We start from the raw sequence: 14,948 nt of genomic DNA, 5'->3' as shown, positions 1-14,948 counted from the left end.
CCTCTCTGCTTCTCAGGGCCCCGTGTCTAAAATGGGATGGTTACCCTATGCCCAGCCCATCCTGACCTCCCCGGGGAAGGGACAGGCACGTCCTCTCACCTGCAGCGTGAGGATTAAATAAGACATGCATTTGAAGTGCTGCAAACAGTGCCCAGAGCATAGTAAGTGCTCAGTGAATGCCTGTTTGCGGGGGGAATGGATGGAGCGATAGCTAATTCTTATGAAAGTGGTATCTTTTCCTCTAACGGTGATGAGGAAACTGAAGCATACATCTCAATGAAGAAGCTGCCCCAGCTTTCACAGCTGGGCAAGGGCAGACCTGAGATTGGATCTCAGGATCTTGGGGTTTCCTCCTGCCCCTTGCACTGCTCAGGGCAGCCTGTGTTCACTGAGCATTTACGCCATGCCTCAAGCTCATCTCAGCCCTATGGGAAGTGTGGGGCGAGGTCACAGTGGTCAGTAAGAATTTGCAATTTTCAAAAGTGAATCCCTGAATGGAAATCACATGTGGTGGTCACCTGCCAAAGGTCTTAATGTCCCCACATGTCTAGAAAAAGGCAACATCAGCGTGCTGGCGGGCTTACCAGGTGACATTCATGGTAAAGAACCTACCTGCTAATGCAGGAGATGCAAGAAATGTTGAGTTCAATCCCTGGGTCAGGAAGATCCCCTGGAGGAGGGCATGGCAACCCACTCCAGTATTCTTACCTGGAGAATCCCCATGGACAGAGGAGCCTGGTGGGCTACAGTCCATGGGGATGCACAGAGTCAGATACTACTGAAGCGACTTAGCACATGTCTGAGAGACAGTAGCTTGTCCTTCCAAAAGGAGTTGCTGCCGGGCATGCTGACCACGCAGGAGGTGGAAATCTCTTCCTTGGGGTCATGTGCTGGCAGAGACCTTCCTTCCCCACCACCAGACAGGGTTGTTCTGGACAGAGTCTCACAGGCTCCTCGGACCAACCAAGCTGGATGTTCTGGGTCATAGTCTTTCTGGAGAGTGAGTCAGATGTCTGGAAGAGCCATCTGGAGCATGAGAACCCCTCTGGGCCTCACCCTGAGCTCTTAGAGCTCTTCCCTGCTCAGCTGCCCTCATCTCCTCTGTCACCCCAGCCCTGCTCCCCAGCAGCTGTCTGCAAAAGAGCCTGGCTCTTTCCTCTTCCCAGGGCCCTCCTTGCTCAACTGGCTTCTTGCTTTCTAAGACCCTGGCTTCCTCCTGGATCCCGCTTTCTCCAGGAAGCCTTCCCTTTCCCCTGTCTGAGTGAAGCAGCCTCCTCTGTCTTCCCCAGGATCCCAGGGGCAGACCTAAAACACTGCTTTACACACAGCCTTGGCTTTCATTGTTGAGCCATCTCTCTCTACCAATGGACAGTGAGTTGTGGGAGTGAGGACCATGCCCATATCATTTCTACATTTCCACCTCCCAGCAAGGCACCCGGGAGGACCTTGGAATAATCTGTCAAATAGATGGATGGATGGATGGACAGATGGATGGACAGATGGACAGATGGACGGACAGATGGGTGGATGGATGGATGGATGGACAGATGGACGGACGGATGGACAGATGGATGGATGAACGGGTGGATGGATGGATGGATGGACAGATGGATGGGTGATGGATGGACAGATGGATGGATGGATGGACAGATGGATGGATGAATGGGTGGATGGATGGATGGATGGACGGGTGGATGGATGGATGGACGGACGAATGGATGGATGGGCAGATAATGGATAGATGGATGGATGGGTGGATGGATGGATGGACAGATGGGTGGGTGGATGGATGGATGGGTGGATAGATGGATGGACAGATGGATGAATAGATGGATGGACAGATAGATGAATGGATGGATGGATGGACAGATGGATGGATGGATGGATGGATGGATGGATGATTCAAGGCACCAGACCCATTTAGTACAAGAGGCTATGAGGCTCCTCCCAACCCTAGACCCTGCTGCAGCAGGAGCTGGTAGGCTTGGCTTGGCATGGAAGGGCTGTTCTCCCCTCTCCCTGCGCCCTGCTGCCCTCCACCCTGGAGGCCCATGCGGGGCTCTCCTGTGCCTCTGTGCCCTTGCCCATGGGGAACCCTCTCCTGGAAATCTTTTCCTTTCCTTTTCCTCTTGCCTGACTTTGGCTCAGCCTTCAAAGGTGAGCACAGACTCCTCTCTCCCCAAGTCTCTCTTAGACTGGGCCCAGGTGCCCCAGCACCTCCACACATGCTCACCCACGCTCATCAGGTCCCAGCACTGGTGACACGAGGTTCTCATCATCACCATCCAGTCTGCTAGAGCAGAAGCGATTTCCTAAACTTCTCTCCCACCAGGCGTGAAGCCACCACCCCTACCCGCCAGACAAGTGACAGCCCCTCCAAGCATATTTAATAACATGAGTTAACTCATCTCACACCTTGTCAGGACAGCAGAGGGAGAGATAGAGTGTTTTATATGATTAATAGAGATTGGCTTAGAGAAAATTTTTTTAAAGTGAAATTGCCTGTAAAATTTTCTCATATTGCCTGCTTCCAATTAAGCCCTCAAATGGTGTTATTCATTTCTCTACCACTTACCATATGCTGTGCATGATCAATTGCTCAGTCGTGTCTGACTCTTCGCAACTCCATGGACTGTAGCCCACCAGGCTCCTCTATCCATGGGATTTCCCAGGCAAGAATACTGGAGTGGGCTGTCATGCCCTCCTCCAGGATATCTTCCCAGCCCAGGAGTCTCCTGTTTTGGCTGGCTGATCCTTTACACTGCACCACCCGGGAAGCCGAATGCTGGGACTTTGCTAAATGCTCACAGGCGTCATGCCACTTCACTGTGACATCTGTACAGTAGACAGATGGAATGGCTTAGGGGTTATCATCATCCCCACGTTATGGATGCTGAAACTGAGGCTCAGAGATGTAAAGTGACCTGCCTACCTGAGGTCTCGCAGATGGATCAAGGAGGAGCTGGGGGCAGGGGTGGTACCCAGGTCCTCCACCCATGACTGCTTCCTCATCTGCCCAACTGCTCTCTCACAGGATCATGCACCCTGGATCCCCTACCTGAGTATCCTGTGCATTCTGGCCATCATCGCCGCCTTCTGCAGCGGGCCAGGTAAGGCTCTCTTCCTCACTTGCTAGCCTAGGGATTCACGATGCCACCAGGGCAGGGCGTTCTCATTGTACGGATGCAAAGCTTGTGGTTTGAGGAAGGGCAAGAACCACTGGGAGTGGAGGGGCAATAGAGAGTCCCCATCTATTTAAATGCAGTGATTGTCTTGGTTTCCATCCAACTGATGGTCGGTAACAACCTCACTCAAAGATGAGTAGATGGTAACATACTACAACATAGCGACCTTTAACAACTGGGAGAGCTGGGAGCTGGGATGAATGAAAGATACCCAAGTTACAGTCTGTGCCCACAGAGAGGCTACCGTTTCAAATGGAAGGTATGCTGCTGCTAAGTCTGCTAAATCGCTTCAGTCGTGTCCGACTCTGTGAGACCCCATAGACAGCAGCCCACCAGGCTCCCGTCCAAAGGATTCTCCAGGCAAGAATACTGGAGTGGGTTGCCATTTCCTTCTCCAATGCATGAAAGTGAAAAATGAAAGTGAAGTCACTCAGTCGTGTCTGACTCTTCTCGACCCCATGAACTGCAGCGCACCAGGCTCCTCCATCCATGGAATTTTCCAAGCAAGAGTACTGGAGTGGGGTGCCATTTATTCACCATTGATTATGTGCTGTACTTGGCCAAGCATTTGATGCCCGTTAACTCATTTAAGGAAGAGAAGGGAAGCTGCTTGCCTCGAGCGGGCAGTGATGGAATCGCCCAGCCCCTAGGTCCTAACCACCACCTGTCACTGTCCCTGCATGAGTGTCCAGTCTGGAGTGTTCTGAGCCCCACTTTACCCAGGACCCAGCTTCAGCCTCAGCTCTGCCGTTTCCCTAGTGGGCAGGTCCTCTGCTCTTCCAGGGCCTCAGATGGTCAGGCGGGTGAGACTAGGGCCCCTGCCATGCTTGGCTTGGGGGCCTGTGTCCTGCAGGGGCCCTGTCAGAGACCACGCTGGGGCTGGGAAGGTGTCTCCGGGCAGTTCTGACGATCACAGAGCTCTCTCCCCAAGTCCCTGCTGAGGTTCTCCTTTGTTTGGGTTTCTCTGTTGATGAAAACATTTCCATCAGAACAAATGGACCCGAACTTCTCTTTCTCCCTTTGCGCTGATTTTCACGGGCCTTGATGTTCCATGTCCTGTCATGTTCATCCCCACCAGGGACAACAGAAGGTTGCAGTGAGATGGTGGGCTGGGCCGTGGAATGATGGGCCGGGGTAGTATCAGACATACATACGCATGTGCGCATGTGCACACACTGCTGCAGTGATGAGACGGCTGGAGGAACAGGAGGTATCTTCCAGGAGACAGGGGGCAGCTAACGACAAGAGGACGAACAAGGAGCCCAAGAAGCAGTTAAAGGAGATTCAAGGAGAATATGCTCCATCTCACAGGGCCTCCACACCACCCACTCCTCACGCAGCTGTCACGTCAGGGCCCCTGGAGGTGGGCAGCTGGTGGCTCCATGCAAGGCCAGGGGACCGTGGGGAGGAAACCCAAAGGGCAGTCTTTGCTCTCATGGGGCTCATAGACTAGTGTGACCATCTCATGCAGGCTGTGTCACCTGCCCAGTGAGGCCTGTCCTGACCACTTAATCTAAAATCAACACACATGTACACAAACAAATAAGTACACACACACACGCATACACACGTGCATACACAGAGTGTACACACACACATGAAAGTGAAGAAAATGAAAGTGCAGTCGCTCAGTCGTGTCCGACTCTTTGCAACCCCGTGGACTGTAGCCTATCAGGCTCCTCAGTTCATGGACTTTTCCAGGCAAGAGTACTGGACTGGGTTGCCATTTCCTTCTCCACGGGATCTTCCCTACCCAGGGATCAAACCCAGGTCTTCCGCATTGCAGGCAGACACTTTACCATCTGCATATGTGTATACACATATGCATACACAACAAGCACACACAAACATATACCTACATACAAGTATACACATGCACACACACACACACACATACAAGTATACACACACACTCATGCATAAACAAAGTATGCACACATATGCACAATACACACATATACATACACACAAGCACACACATGTACACACATGCACACACAAAATACACACAGACACGTGCATATATACACAAGCATACACAAAGATACACATACACACACACACATACACACAAGTATACACACGCACACACACACACACACATACAAGGATACACATACACAAATGTACACATGTGCACACACAAGCCACAGTCACTTACATACACACACATACCCTCGATCACATCATCCTGGTTTACTTGCTTCTCAGCCTCTCTCCCTGCCTCATCTGCTCACAGTATTCTCAGATGAGGATTTAATACAGGGATTGCCAATCTTTTTGTGTAAAGGGCAAGACAGTAAATATTTTCCAGGCCCCACAGCCTCCACGGCCACTCTGCAGCTCTGCAATGGTAGTGCAAATGCAGCCACAGACAGTGTGTAAATGAAAGATGACACGGCTGTGTCCCGAAGAAACCTTACTCACGAGCAGGTGGCAGGCTGGGTGCGGGCTGTAGGCTGTAGTCAGCTGATGTCTGATTTAGTATGTCTCCCTCGGTCTAGAAAATAAGCTCTGAAAGAACCTGTTTGTGCTTCATTATCTTATCCTCAGAGCTCAGAAGGGAGCCAGAACAGGCACTGTCATGGCTAGAGCTCTTCCAAGACGGGGACAAGTCACCCCTAAAATGACTTGGTTAAATGCAGAGGCCATGGCTGAGGGCTTCCCTGGCCCCATCCTGCCCCATCCTGGCCTCACACATAGTAGCGTTCAGGCATTAAGCTCTCTTGATTTCACGGGATGTCTCTCACACATCGCCCCCAATCTGCATGATAGTCTTGAAATTAGGATTAACTGCTCCTGTTTACAGATGAGAAAATAAGCCCAGAGAGGTTACACGGTCCCCTAACATAAACCAGCTGGAAAAGTTTGGAGTCAAGATTGGAACCCAGATCTTTAAAACCTGCACTCTTTCCACCTTGTTGCAAAGGATAGCAGTTCACATCCATGCACTGTTCTGAGCTTTTCCAGCATTTTCCAACCTCTGATCTCTGTCCCCTGATCTAGTCCTTACACCAGTTCTCTGATAATAATAACATTTATTGAGCACTTACTATGCTCCAGGCCCTGTTCTAAGTGTTTGAATGCTCATAAACATCCTATATGAATATTAGATAACACAGAGTCAGGTTGTCAAAATAAAATAGTAACAATCAGGGATTTCACTCAGACTCAAACTTGACTAATAATTCTCAGGATACTGGTCATCATAAGATGTAGGTGAAGTTTAAAGCCATCAGCACGGCTCCCTAGATTCTTCCTTGAAGATTAGAGTGCACTCTGGTCCAGATTAAACTCCCAGGGTCTCTGAATAAAACATGCATGACAACACACATCCAGAAACTATTTTATTCATGACGCATCTTCATTTTCACTTTGATAATTACACAGCTGACACTGACATTTTCCAGTGAACTCTCCCCATAGCTATACATCCCATTCTAAATAAACCAGGTAAAGCATCCTAAAAGCATTTGTACATAAGGACTCTCTCTTATCTTTCTGCTTCAAGTACCATTATGAGACTGGATTAGCAAGTTTATAAACAGAATGGACTAGTTATTATTTTTTCTCTATTTTCCCTCTCCCTATCCCAGCTGTAAAAGGTGAATTATAGGTAAGCTGTAAAACCTTCCCTTCCCAAACTAATTGTATAGCCTTTTTATAGATGAAAAGCAAAAATCTTAATTTAATCATTTCCCCAGGCCTCATAGCTAAGAGGCGAGGGCTGGATTAGAGTTGACACCACCGTGTTCTAGGATCTGTAATCTTAACTCTGACCTATGCACATGGCTACGACTTAGTGACTGAACAACAGCAATGCACATGGTCATTACTCACTGACTGCTTGCTAAAAGGTGGGTGGAATCAGGCCCGTCGGGAAACTGACCTGCAGAACTGACACAGGATCTGGGACAAGAGAGGAAGCTTCTGTCTTTATCCTCACATGATAGGTCTACTCTGCATTATCAGGAATCAGTCCTGTTTGTGTCAGTACAGAAAGGTACAATTTGCCATTTGTATCTAGTTGTCAAATGTCCGTGGCTGAAGGTGAATTCAGAGCACTTTGATTTTCATGGTTTCTTGCTGTTCTTGCTTCAAACGTTATCTGTACACACAGGTCAGGAGCAGTCTTTCTTCTTTGCCTCAAACTCACATATCTAAATCATAGCACCTATTGTTGACACAAAGGCTGTGTGACACATACAGACCTTCACGATGAGGTGGAACAGAACATGGGGATGCTTTCCGAGCTCCCAGGGGACCTCAGAGATTCTTTGGCAGATGAGAAACTGCCCAGGAGCTGGAATGAATTAGAACTAAGGCATCCTCAGTTTGTGAAAGAACAGAAAAATTTTCAGTCCAGTTATTCACTGGAAGATTAAGCTATGCTTTCCCTGCCAAGAAGTCCTCTCACTATGACTTGATTGCTTCTACTGATGGGGAACTCTCTACCTAACAAACCAATGCTGTGGTCCCAGGTCAGGGAACTATGGCTTGTGGGCCAAATCTTGCCCATGGCCTATTTTGTATGACCCATGAGCAATGAATGGTGTTTACATTTTAAAGGGAAAACAAGAAGAATGTGTGACAGAGACCATCTGCAGTGGCCTAAAAAGCCTCATGTATTTCCCATCTGGCCTTTTTTCAGAAAAAGTTTGCCACCCCTTCTAGAATCCCTCAGTTCTGACCTTTGGAAGAAGGGAGAGTGAGCTAGCTTATGAGGGAGGGAAAGATGAATTTCAATACAGCAGAAATGCCAGGATATAAAAGGAGGTTAATAGCTAAGGAACCACAAATAACCCAGCCAGGCCCGAGCAGTGGTCCTCAAACACTGCCGAATTACCTGGGAAGCTTTCAAAAGTCCTGAGGGTCAGGCTGCATCCACGGCCAACCAAACCCTAAGCTGGCGGTGGGACCCAGGCCACATTTTCTAACACTCCCACGTGATTCCAGCTTGCAGCCAAACGTGGAAATCCCTGGGCTAGAGCCAGCTTTCCCAACTCTGTCTGAAAGCATTACAATCCCCTGAGGGGTTTAGAGAACTACAGTGAATGCTGATTCGGACCTCACCTGACACAGGCTTCCTTGGACCTCCAGCGTTGAACCCGGTGAGAACCGCTGTCCAAGATGGGTTGGGGGTGGCGGCACATCCCAGGACCCGTCGGAAGTCAGTGAGGAGCTGGAGGCAGGTCCAGGGGCGTTACGTTAAGATTTACTCTGAGCTCCAGAGAGGTCTGTTTCAGGGGGATATTTAAGCATGAACTTCACGGGGCAGGTTTGCTGTGAGAAGAGATCTGGAAGGCAGATGGATGGGAAAATATATGTAGTCAAGTGGCATGAGCCAGGGGCCAGGTGGGAAACCCAGGCTACAGGAACTGAGGACCAGACTAGGGCCGTGGGCCTGGGCAGTGCCAGCTGGCAGGGACCCCATGGACATGGGCCCTGGGCTGAGTCAGGCCACTGAGGGGAAACCCACATCCCCGAGTGGGATTTGAGCGCTCTTCTGTTTTGTTCTGATAACAGCTGTTCTCCCAGGAAGAACAGTGAGTGCTGACATGATCTCTCCATGGACAAACTGGCCTTCTTCTCCGTGCATTTAAACAAAGATGCTAAATTGAACCCATCTGCACACCTGCCTGAAAGGCCTTCTTGACCCAGTCCACAAAATCTGCCTTCTGTGCTTTTTCCCAAGCTCTCGTCCTTCTTGCGGTGACTTTGGCTCCCCTCCCAACATTTGCAAATGCTGCCTTCTCGTGATCATGACTGAGTGCTGAGTTTCAGGGATTTTAGACTCTGCTCTCCATCAGTGTCTGGGAGGCTCCCTAAGGAGAGGTCCAGGTGCACCCCCCAATCTCGGATCAGACACCTCATGTTCACCCAGCAGCTGGGTGTCACCCACTCCAGCTACTGTAGCCACAAGGTTGACCAGGGCTTAGAAACTTCACTTGGACTCATATCGACAGCACATAGCTTAAGCCCCCGGGGAAATTACATGTCCAGGGGGCACTGCCACTGGAATTGTGAGATCATGTTGCATCTTGCTAAGTGGACAGGAAGGAACAGGTCCCCGGAAGAGCTGCCCTAGGAAAGCATGGCTCGGAGCCGATGGGAGAAAAATGGCCAAGGGCCTCCCAGGCAGCCTGCCCCTCCATGATTAAATGAAAAAAAAAATCATCTTCCCAGGAGAGAAGCTGTACTTTGCCCGAGGCAGCTTCTGTGGTGAGTGGATCAATGCAAGGAGACTTGACTGAGCTGAAATTAGTGAAGGGACAGAAGGAAAACGAGAAAGGCAGTTTCCTGCTACATATTTTATTTGTGTGCATAACCCCAAGGCAGTGGCAGAGAGGCCTAATAAAGGAGGCCCAGGATAAAAGAGCTTTATCTTTGAGGGAAAGGAGATGATCCTCAAAGCACGTCAACTGCAGTTTGAAAAGTCTTAACGATGAACAGACTGTGCTGGCTCTGAGTTCAGCCTTCTAAGGGCAGTTTACCAGCCAGTGGGGAGGACGGATGCACCCTGGTCCACGCAGCAAGATGAAGTTGATCACTGTTCGTATAAATGGGTGAATCAGGATCTGATCTGAGCTTTCCAGAAGGCTTGTGATGTCCCGATGAGGGAGTATGCCAAGCGCCCAGGGAGCATGTGATGATGTTTAAATGATGTTAGTTGCTCACTCGTGTCCGACTCTTTGCGACCCCAAGGATTGTAGCCCATCGGGCTCATCTGTCCATGGAATTCTCCAGGCAAGAATACTGGAATGGGGTTGCCATTCCCTTCTCCAGGGGATCCTCCCAACTCAGGGACAGAACCCAGGTCTCCTACATTGCAGGCAGATTCTTTACCCGTTGAGCCACTGGGGAAGTTCAGGACACTCCTATCACTCAGGAAATTCCAAGGGTTTGAGGAACTCCATGTTTTGTGCCAGGAACTGTGCTCTCTGCCAGAAACCAGGGGGAAAAGCCAAATGTATATTTATTATCCCACAGTGCCAGGCTCTGGGCCAGGATTGCAGGTAAAGAATGAATGAGACAGCGTTGCTGCCACCACAGAAGAGCAGCTGCACAGTGTACAAATGACTCACCCAAGGTCACACAGCAAGAGCAGCAGAGCTGAGAGCGAGACCCGGGCAGTGACCCTCCGGACCCTCTCTCCCCACCAAGCACCCTGCATGGCGTGGCTTGGTGGCTCATACTCCTGCGGTCCTGGGTCCTGGGGCCCGTGGGAGGGTTCTCAAATATCCCATCCAGACATTGATCTGTCTGTAGACTGAAAAGATGCGCAACCTGGAAGGTGAGAATTAATTTAATTCAGCAGACAAAACTGAGGACAAAACTAAGCCCAGGAGGCAGCCTGAGACAGCTCTGAGAGACTGCTCCAAAGAGACAAGGGAGGAGCTGGGATATACAGTTTTTTCAGCAAAGACCAGGTAGTTGGAACATCAAAAGATTACTGTTCATTAAAGAAAACAGATATCTTAAGGATGTTAAGGAATTTAGTGCTTTTCTGTGTCTTGGGAAGATGCAAGAGTCTGGGCTCACTGAAATCATTCCTTTGATCTGCACCTTAGCTAGTGGAGGCCAGTATCCTGTTTTTTCCGGGCTTCCCAGGTGGCGCTAGTGGTAAAGAACCCGCCTGCCAATGCAGGAGATATAAGAGACGAGGGTTCAACCCCTGGGTTGGGAAGATCCCCTGGAGGAGGGCATGGCAACCCACTCCAGTATTCTTGCCTGGAGAATCCCATGGACAGAGGAGCCTGGCGAGTCACATGGGGCAGAGTCCATGGGGTCACAAAGGGTCAGACACAACTGAATCAACTTAGCATGCATGCACGCGTCCTGTTCTTTCCAGTCCTGAGTCCCCTGGGGTGCACTGTTGTGGTGACTGCAGGGACTGGCAGCCCATTTGCCTCCATCCTGAGTCCCCTCAGGGCTCACCACTGGGGGCAGCTGTTTACTAGTGTGGCAGGCAACAGTTTTCATTCACCACAGTTAGACGTCCACCTTGGACCTTTCACCCTCTGTGGCCTTGGCACCATGGAGCCTTTGGAGCACTGGCCACAGAGGTCCACTGAGGGTGGGAGAGAGGCCAGAAGTCCACCTGTTCAGCCACTGGCCAAGGTTGCCCCTTGAAGGGGACCCTCCCACAGGCACTGTTGGAAGTGCCAGCCAGGATCTGGGAACTGAACTTTGAGAGTCCACCCTGATGGAGCCCATGAGACCCAGAAAGGGGAGAGGCTAAGCCCAACAGACCCAAGAGGAGAGCCTGGGGAGGGGGGAAGGGAGAAGAGTCAAGGGAAATAGAGTCCAAACCACACACATGTGTGACATGAACTGAGCGCCAGCCTGGCACCTGCTCTGCCTAGTGGGGAAGAGATGGAAAACATGCTGCTCCTGCCCTGGAGGAGCCCAAGGGAGACAGACCTGGGAATGGGTGATCTTGTTCAGTGGATTTAACTGAGGGCAGGCGCGGGAAGAAAGGAGGTGGAACCAGGGGATGTCAAGTGGCCAGCATTTCGGCAAGTGTTGCTTGGACATGATCCCATTGAATTCTCTCGAGTCTGCAAGGTTGGATCCATCATCTTACAGCTGGCAAGGGTGGATGGAAGTCGAGAGTCAGCCCTGCTCTGTCTGCCTCTGAACCCCATGCCATGGGGCAGGCACTGTGCCAGACCCAGTGCGTGGGCGAGTTTCTGTCCCTCGGAAATGCTGACCCAAGAGGAAGCTCAGCGAGCAGACAGCAAGGCCTCAGCTGCCTGGTCAGGGGTAGGGCAGGAGGCCAGGCCCTGCTTGGAAGAGATCCTCCCCAAGTATGAGTCTAGCACAATGCCTGGAAGTTATAGGTACCCAGACATTTCTGCTTGTTGAGTGAATGAATAAATGAGAGAGTAATTCCATCCATGGCCTTGGCCTCCACTCTACATTAAGTAGGCCAGAATTTAGATGGAGGTCAAGTCAGATGATTCATTTCCCCTCAGAAGTTAAGAAACTCTGTGCAAAACAGAGTAATAAGTACATCAATCTCTAACTTTCTTGATCAAGGAGTAATGATTGGGTGGAAGACATCAGTCTATATACATTAAAACGATTAGAGCTATAAATCAAGAGATCTTAGCCTGACACCAAATAGGTATACAGTCCTAATTTTTTTTAACGGTTTAATGACAATAAATGGGAATCTCTCACAAGTCCAGGCTTAAAAAAAAAGTAGCAGTCATTGCTCAGGACATATTTGTATCTCTAAAAGGGATTGATGCAGAAGGTGAGGTTGAACTCCAGTAGTGTGGATTCTAATTCTTAGCTGTCTCCATGCAGTAGTGGATACCAAATGCCCACGCCCATTACCTTCTGGGATCTGGGGTGAGGACTTATGAGATAACCTCTTTCTAAAACTGCCCTGCAGACTCTCAACTATCATAGAAATTTGCAATTAGGTCAAGGACCAGCACGAAGGTATTGTCAGCTGGGATTTTAAAGGAAATTGCACAAATGGCCTATTTTCAGAGGAGAGGCAGGTGAATGGGTTCAATAGAAAAGATGGATACATGTGATAAATACGGATAGAGGGAAGTGCCACCCCACCCCCACCCCGCCCCCGCCAAGCCTGAGCAGGCATCAGGGAGATGAATTTTAATTAATATTCGTTTCTCCCAAATAAGAGAAATTAGATACTAAGAAACAATATTGCACTGTGAAGACTGAGCTTGACAGCTCTGTGGAGCTCTGTGGACCGTTGCTATATTTAAGACTTTAGCCACCATCTCCACCTCCAAGAACTAATTTTCATCCCAGTTGAGAATGCATGATGGAGGTAAATGCGTAGATTTTTTTTAGTCAGTCCAAGCTGTAACTTCATCCCCAAGAGCATGAAGAGGAATGAGAAACGTCCCAACCAGGAGCTTGGAACCCAGGTTAGAGGCAGTTTCCAAGTAAAGAAAAAGAAGAGGAAGTAGTTGGCTCTCACTGGAGAGGGGGGCTGGATTGACAGTTGAGGCTCAGAGAGGTTAAGTGCTCCACCCAAAGTCACACCGCAAATGAGCAGGGGAGCCAGGATTCCAGTTCAGGTTGGTGTGAATCTAGAGCCCGACCTCTTGACATCCACACACAGTAGGCTACCAAGAGAAATCAGGACCCTGGTGCTTTGGAAGCGTGGAGAAGACCCTTACTGGGACTAGTGGGAAGTCAGGTTACCTGGAGGGGGTAAAGTTAAACTGATTTCTGAGTGTTGAGTTGAAACGAGCCGAGCCACCAATCATGGGTTCTCAGAGCGTGCACTGCCCACAGTGCCCCGTCTAAAGACACATCATCCCCGTGTTAGACAGACACAAACATAGGAGAACATCAGCCCATAGGCAAACCCAGCCGTGCATACACTCAGGAAAGCACGCCTCGCACATGGTTCGCACATACACGTACACCTGCGTGTGTGACCCCCCTCTCCAGATGTTCCCCAAGGTTCCTTTCTTATCCAGTCTCAGCAGCCTGATGGCCATCCCTTGCCTGACTTCATATCTGGCCTGGGTGCCCACCATCAGGGTGGGAGGTGGGAGGAGCCCAGTTGTGCCTGGCCTGGGGGAGCAGATGGTTGGCACGCGTGGTCACCAGCCAGGGCTGCCGCCTGCCAGGTGTCTGGAGAGTTTCCTCAGTGAAGCCAAGCTGGGCCACGGTGTGTGATGGTTCAGGTCATACAGAAACCTACTTAATTTAAGAAGTCTTTTTCCTTGAGGAAGGGACACATTTTCTTGTTTGCAAAAGTGCCATTTGGGTCAGCGGTGGCCCAGCTATAAAGAAAAGGAAGGAACATCTGGGCAGAGGCCAGAAGTCAGAAAGCAGAGTGTGTTGGTGGATTCTGAGGACACAGAGTGTTACAGGAGGAGAGAGTGGGAACGCGGGGGCAGCAGGGAAGGTCCAGACACAAAGAAAACGGAGCCAGGTCATTGCGGCCTTCACAGGCTGGAAGAGCTATTAGTAGACTTTGTCCTCCCGGAAGTAGGCAGCCACTGAGGAGTTTCAGGCTACAGTGTGACGTTATCAGACTGCTGTTTTAAAAGTCTGTAGTGTGGAGACTAAGTGGAGGGGAAATACGGAAGATGGGAGAGGCTTGAATGCATGCATGCTCAGTCACTAAGAGACATGTCCAATTCTTTGCGACCCCATGGACTGTAGCCCTCTAGGCTCCTCTGCCCCTGGGATTCTCCAGGCAAGAATACTGGAGTGGAATGGGGTACTATCTCTTCTTCCAGGGGATCTTCTTGACCCAGGGATCAAGCCCAAGTCTCCTGCATCTCCTGCATTGCAGGCAGATTCTTTACCACTTGAACCATCTGGGAAGCCTGGGAGAGGCCTACTAGGCGTAAATTAGGGGTCATTAAGGAATTTGTATTAGGGAGCTATCACTGTGTAACAAATAACCCCAAAACTTAGCAGATTAAGCAATGCTGCTGCTGCTGCCAAGTCGCTTCAGTCATGTCCGACTCTGTGCGACCCCATAGACATAACCGTCTATAACTGCCAACGTCACCAACTCAATGGACATGAGTTTGAGCAAGCTCTGGGAGATGGTGAAGGACAGGGAAGCCTGGTGTGAGGCAGTCCATGGGGTCTCAAAGAGTTGGATACAGCTGAGCGACTGAACAACAACAAACCTACCATTGCTCCCAAGTCTGTGCCCTGACACAGTAGTTTTGCTCCACCTGGCCCAGGCTTTGCTGATCTTCATGCAGATTGGATAGATTCCAGTCAGTCCAAGGTGGCCTCAACCAC

General features: G+C 50.1%; 1 protein-coding gene across 7 annotated transcripts in view; it reads left to right on the top strand.

Moving 5' to 3' along the window:
• The window catches only part of SLC2A9 (solute carrier family 2 member 9), a 232,815-nt gene that overhangs the window by 162,084 nt on the left and 55,783 nt on the right, over positions 1-14,948 (top strand). For 6 of the 7 annotated variants that reach the window (XR_009737120.1, XM_061420818.1, XM_061420816.1 and 3 more), the window contains one exon: positions 3,035-3,110. Coding sequence is in view for 6 of the 7 variants with exons in the window: in XM_061420818.1 (XP_061276802.1) it covers positions 3,035-3,110 (76 nt within the window). In the remaining variant the exon portion in view is untranslated. Of the gene's footprint in view, positions 1-3,034; positions 3,111-8,141; positions 8,285-14,948 lie in introns of those variants that run through there. The other variant, XM_061420822.1, reaches the window with a different exon arrangement.

This window comes from Bos javanicus, chromosome 6 (assembly GCF_032452875.1).
Source record: "Bos javanicus breed banteng chromosome 6, ARS-OSU_banteng_1.0, whole genome shotgun sequence".
NCBI lineage: Eukaryota > Metazoa > Chordata > Mammalia > Artiodactyla > Bovidae > Bos > Bos javanicus.
The sequence above is the reverse complement of the archived record's forward strand: the minus strand, read 5'-3'. Positions and strand labels throughout refer to the sequence as shown.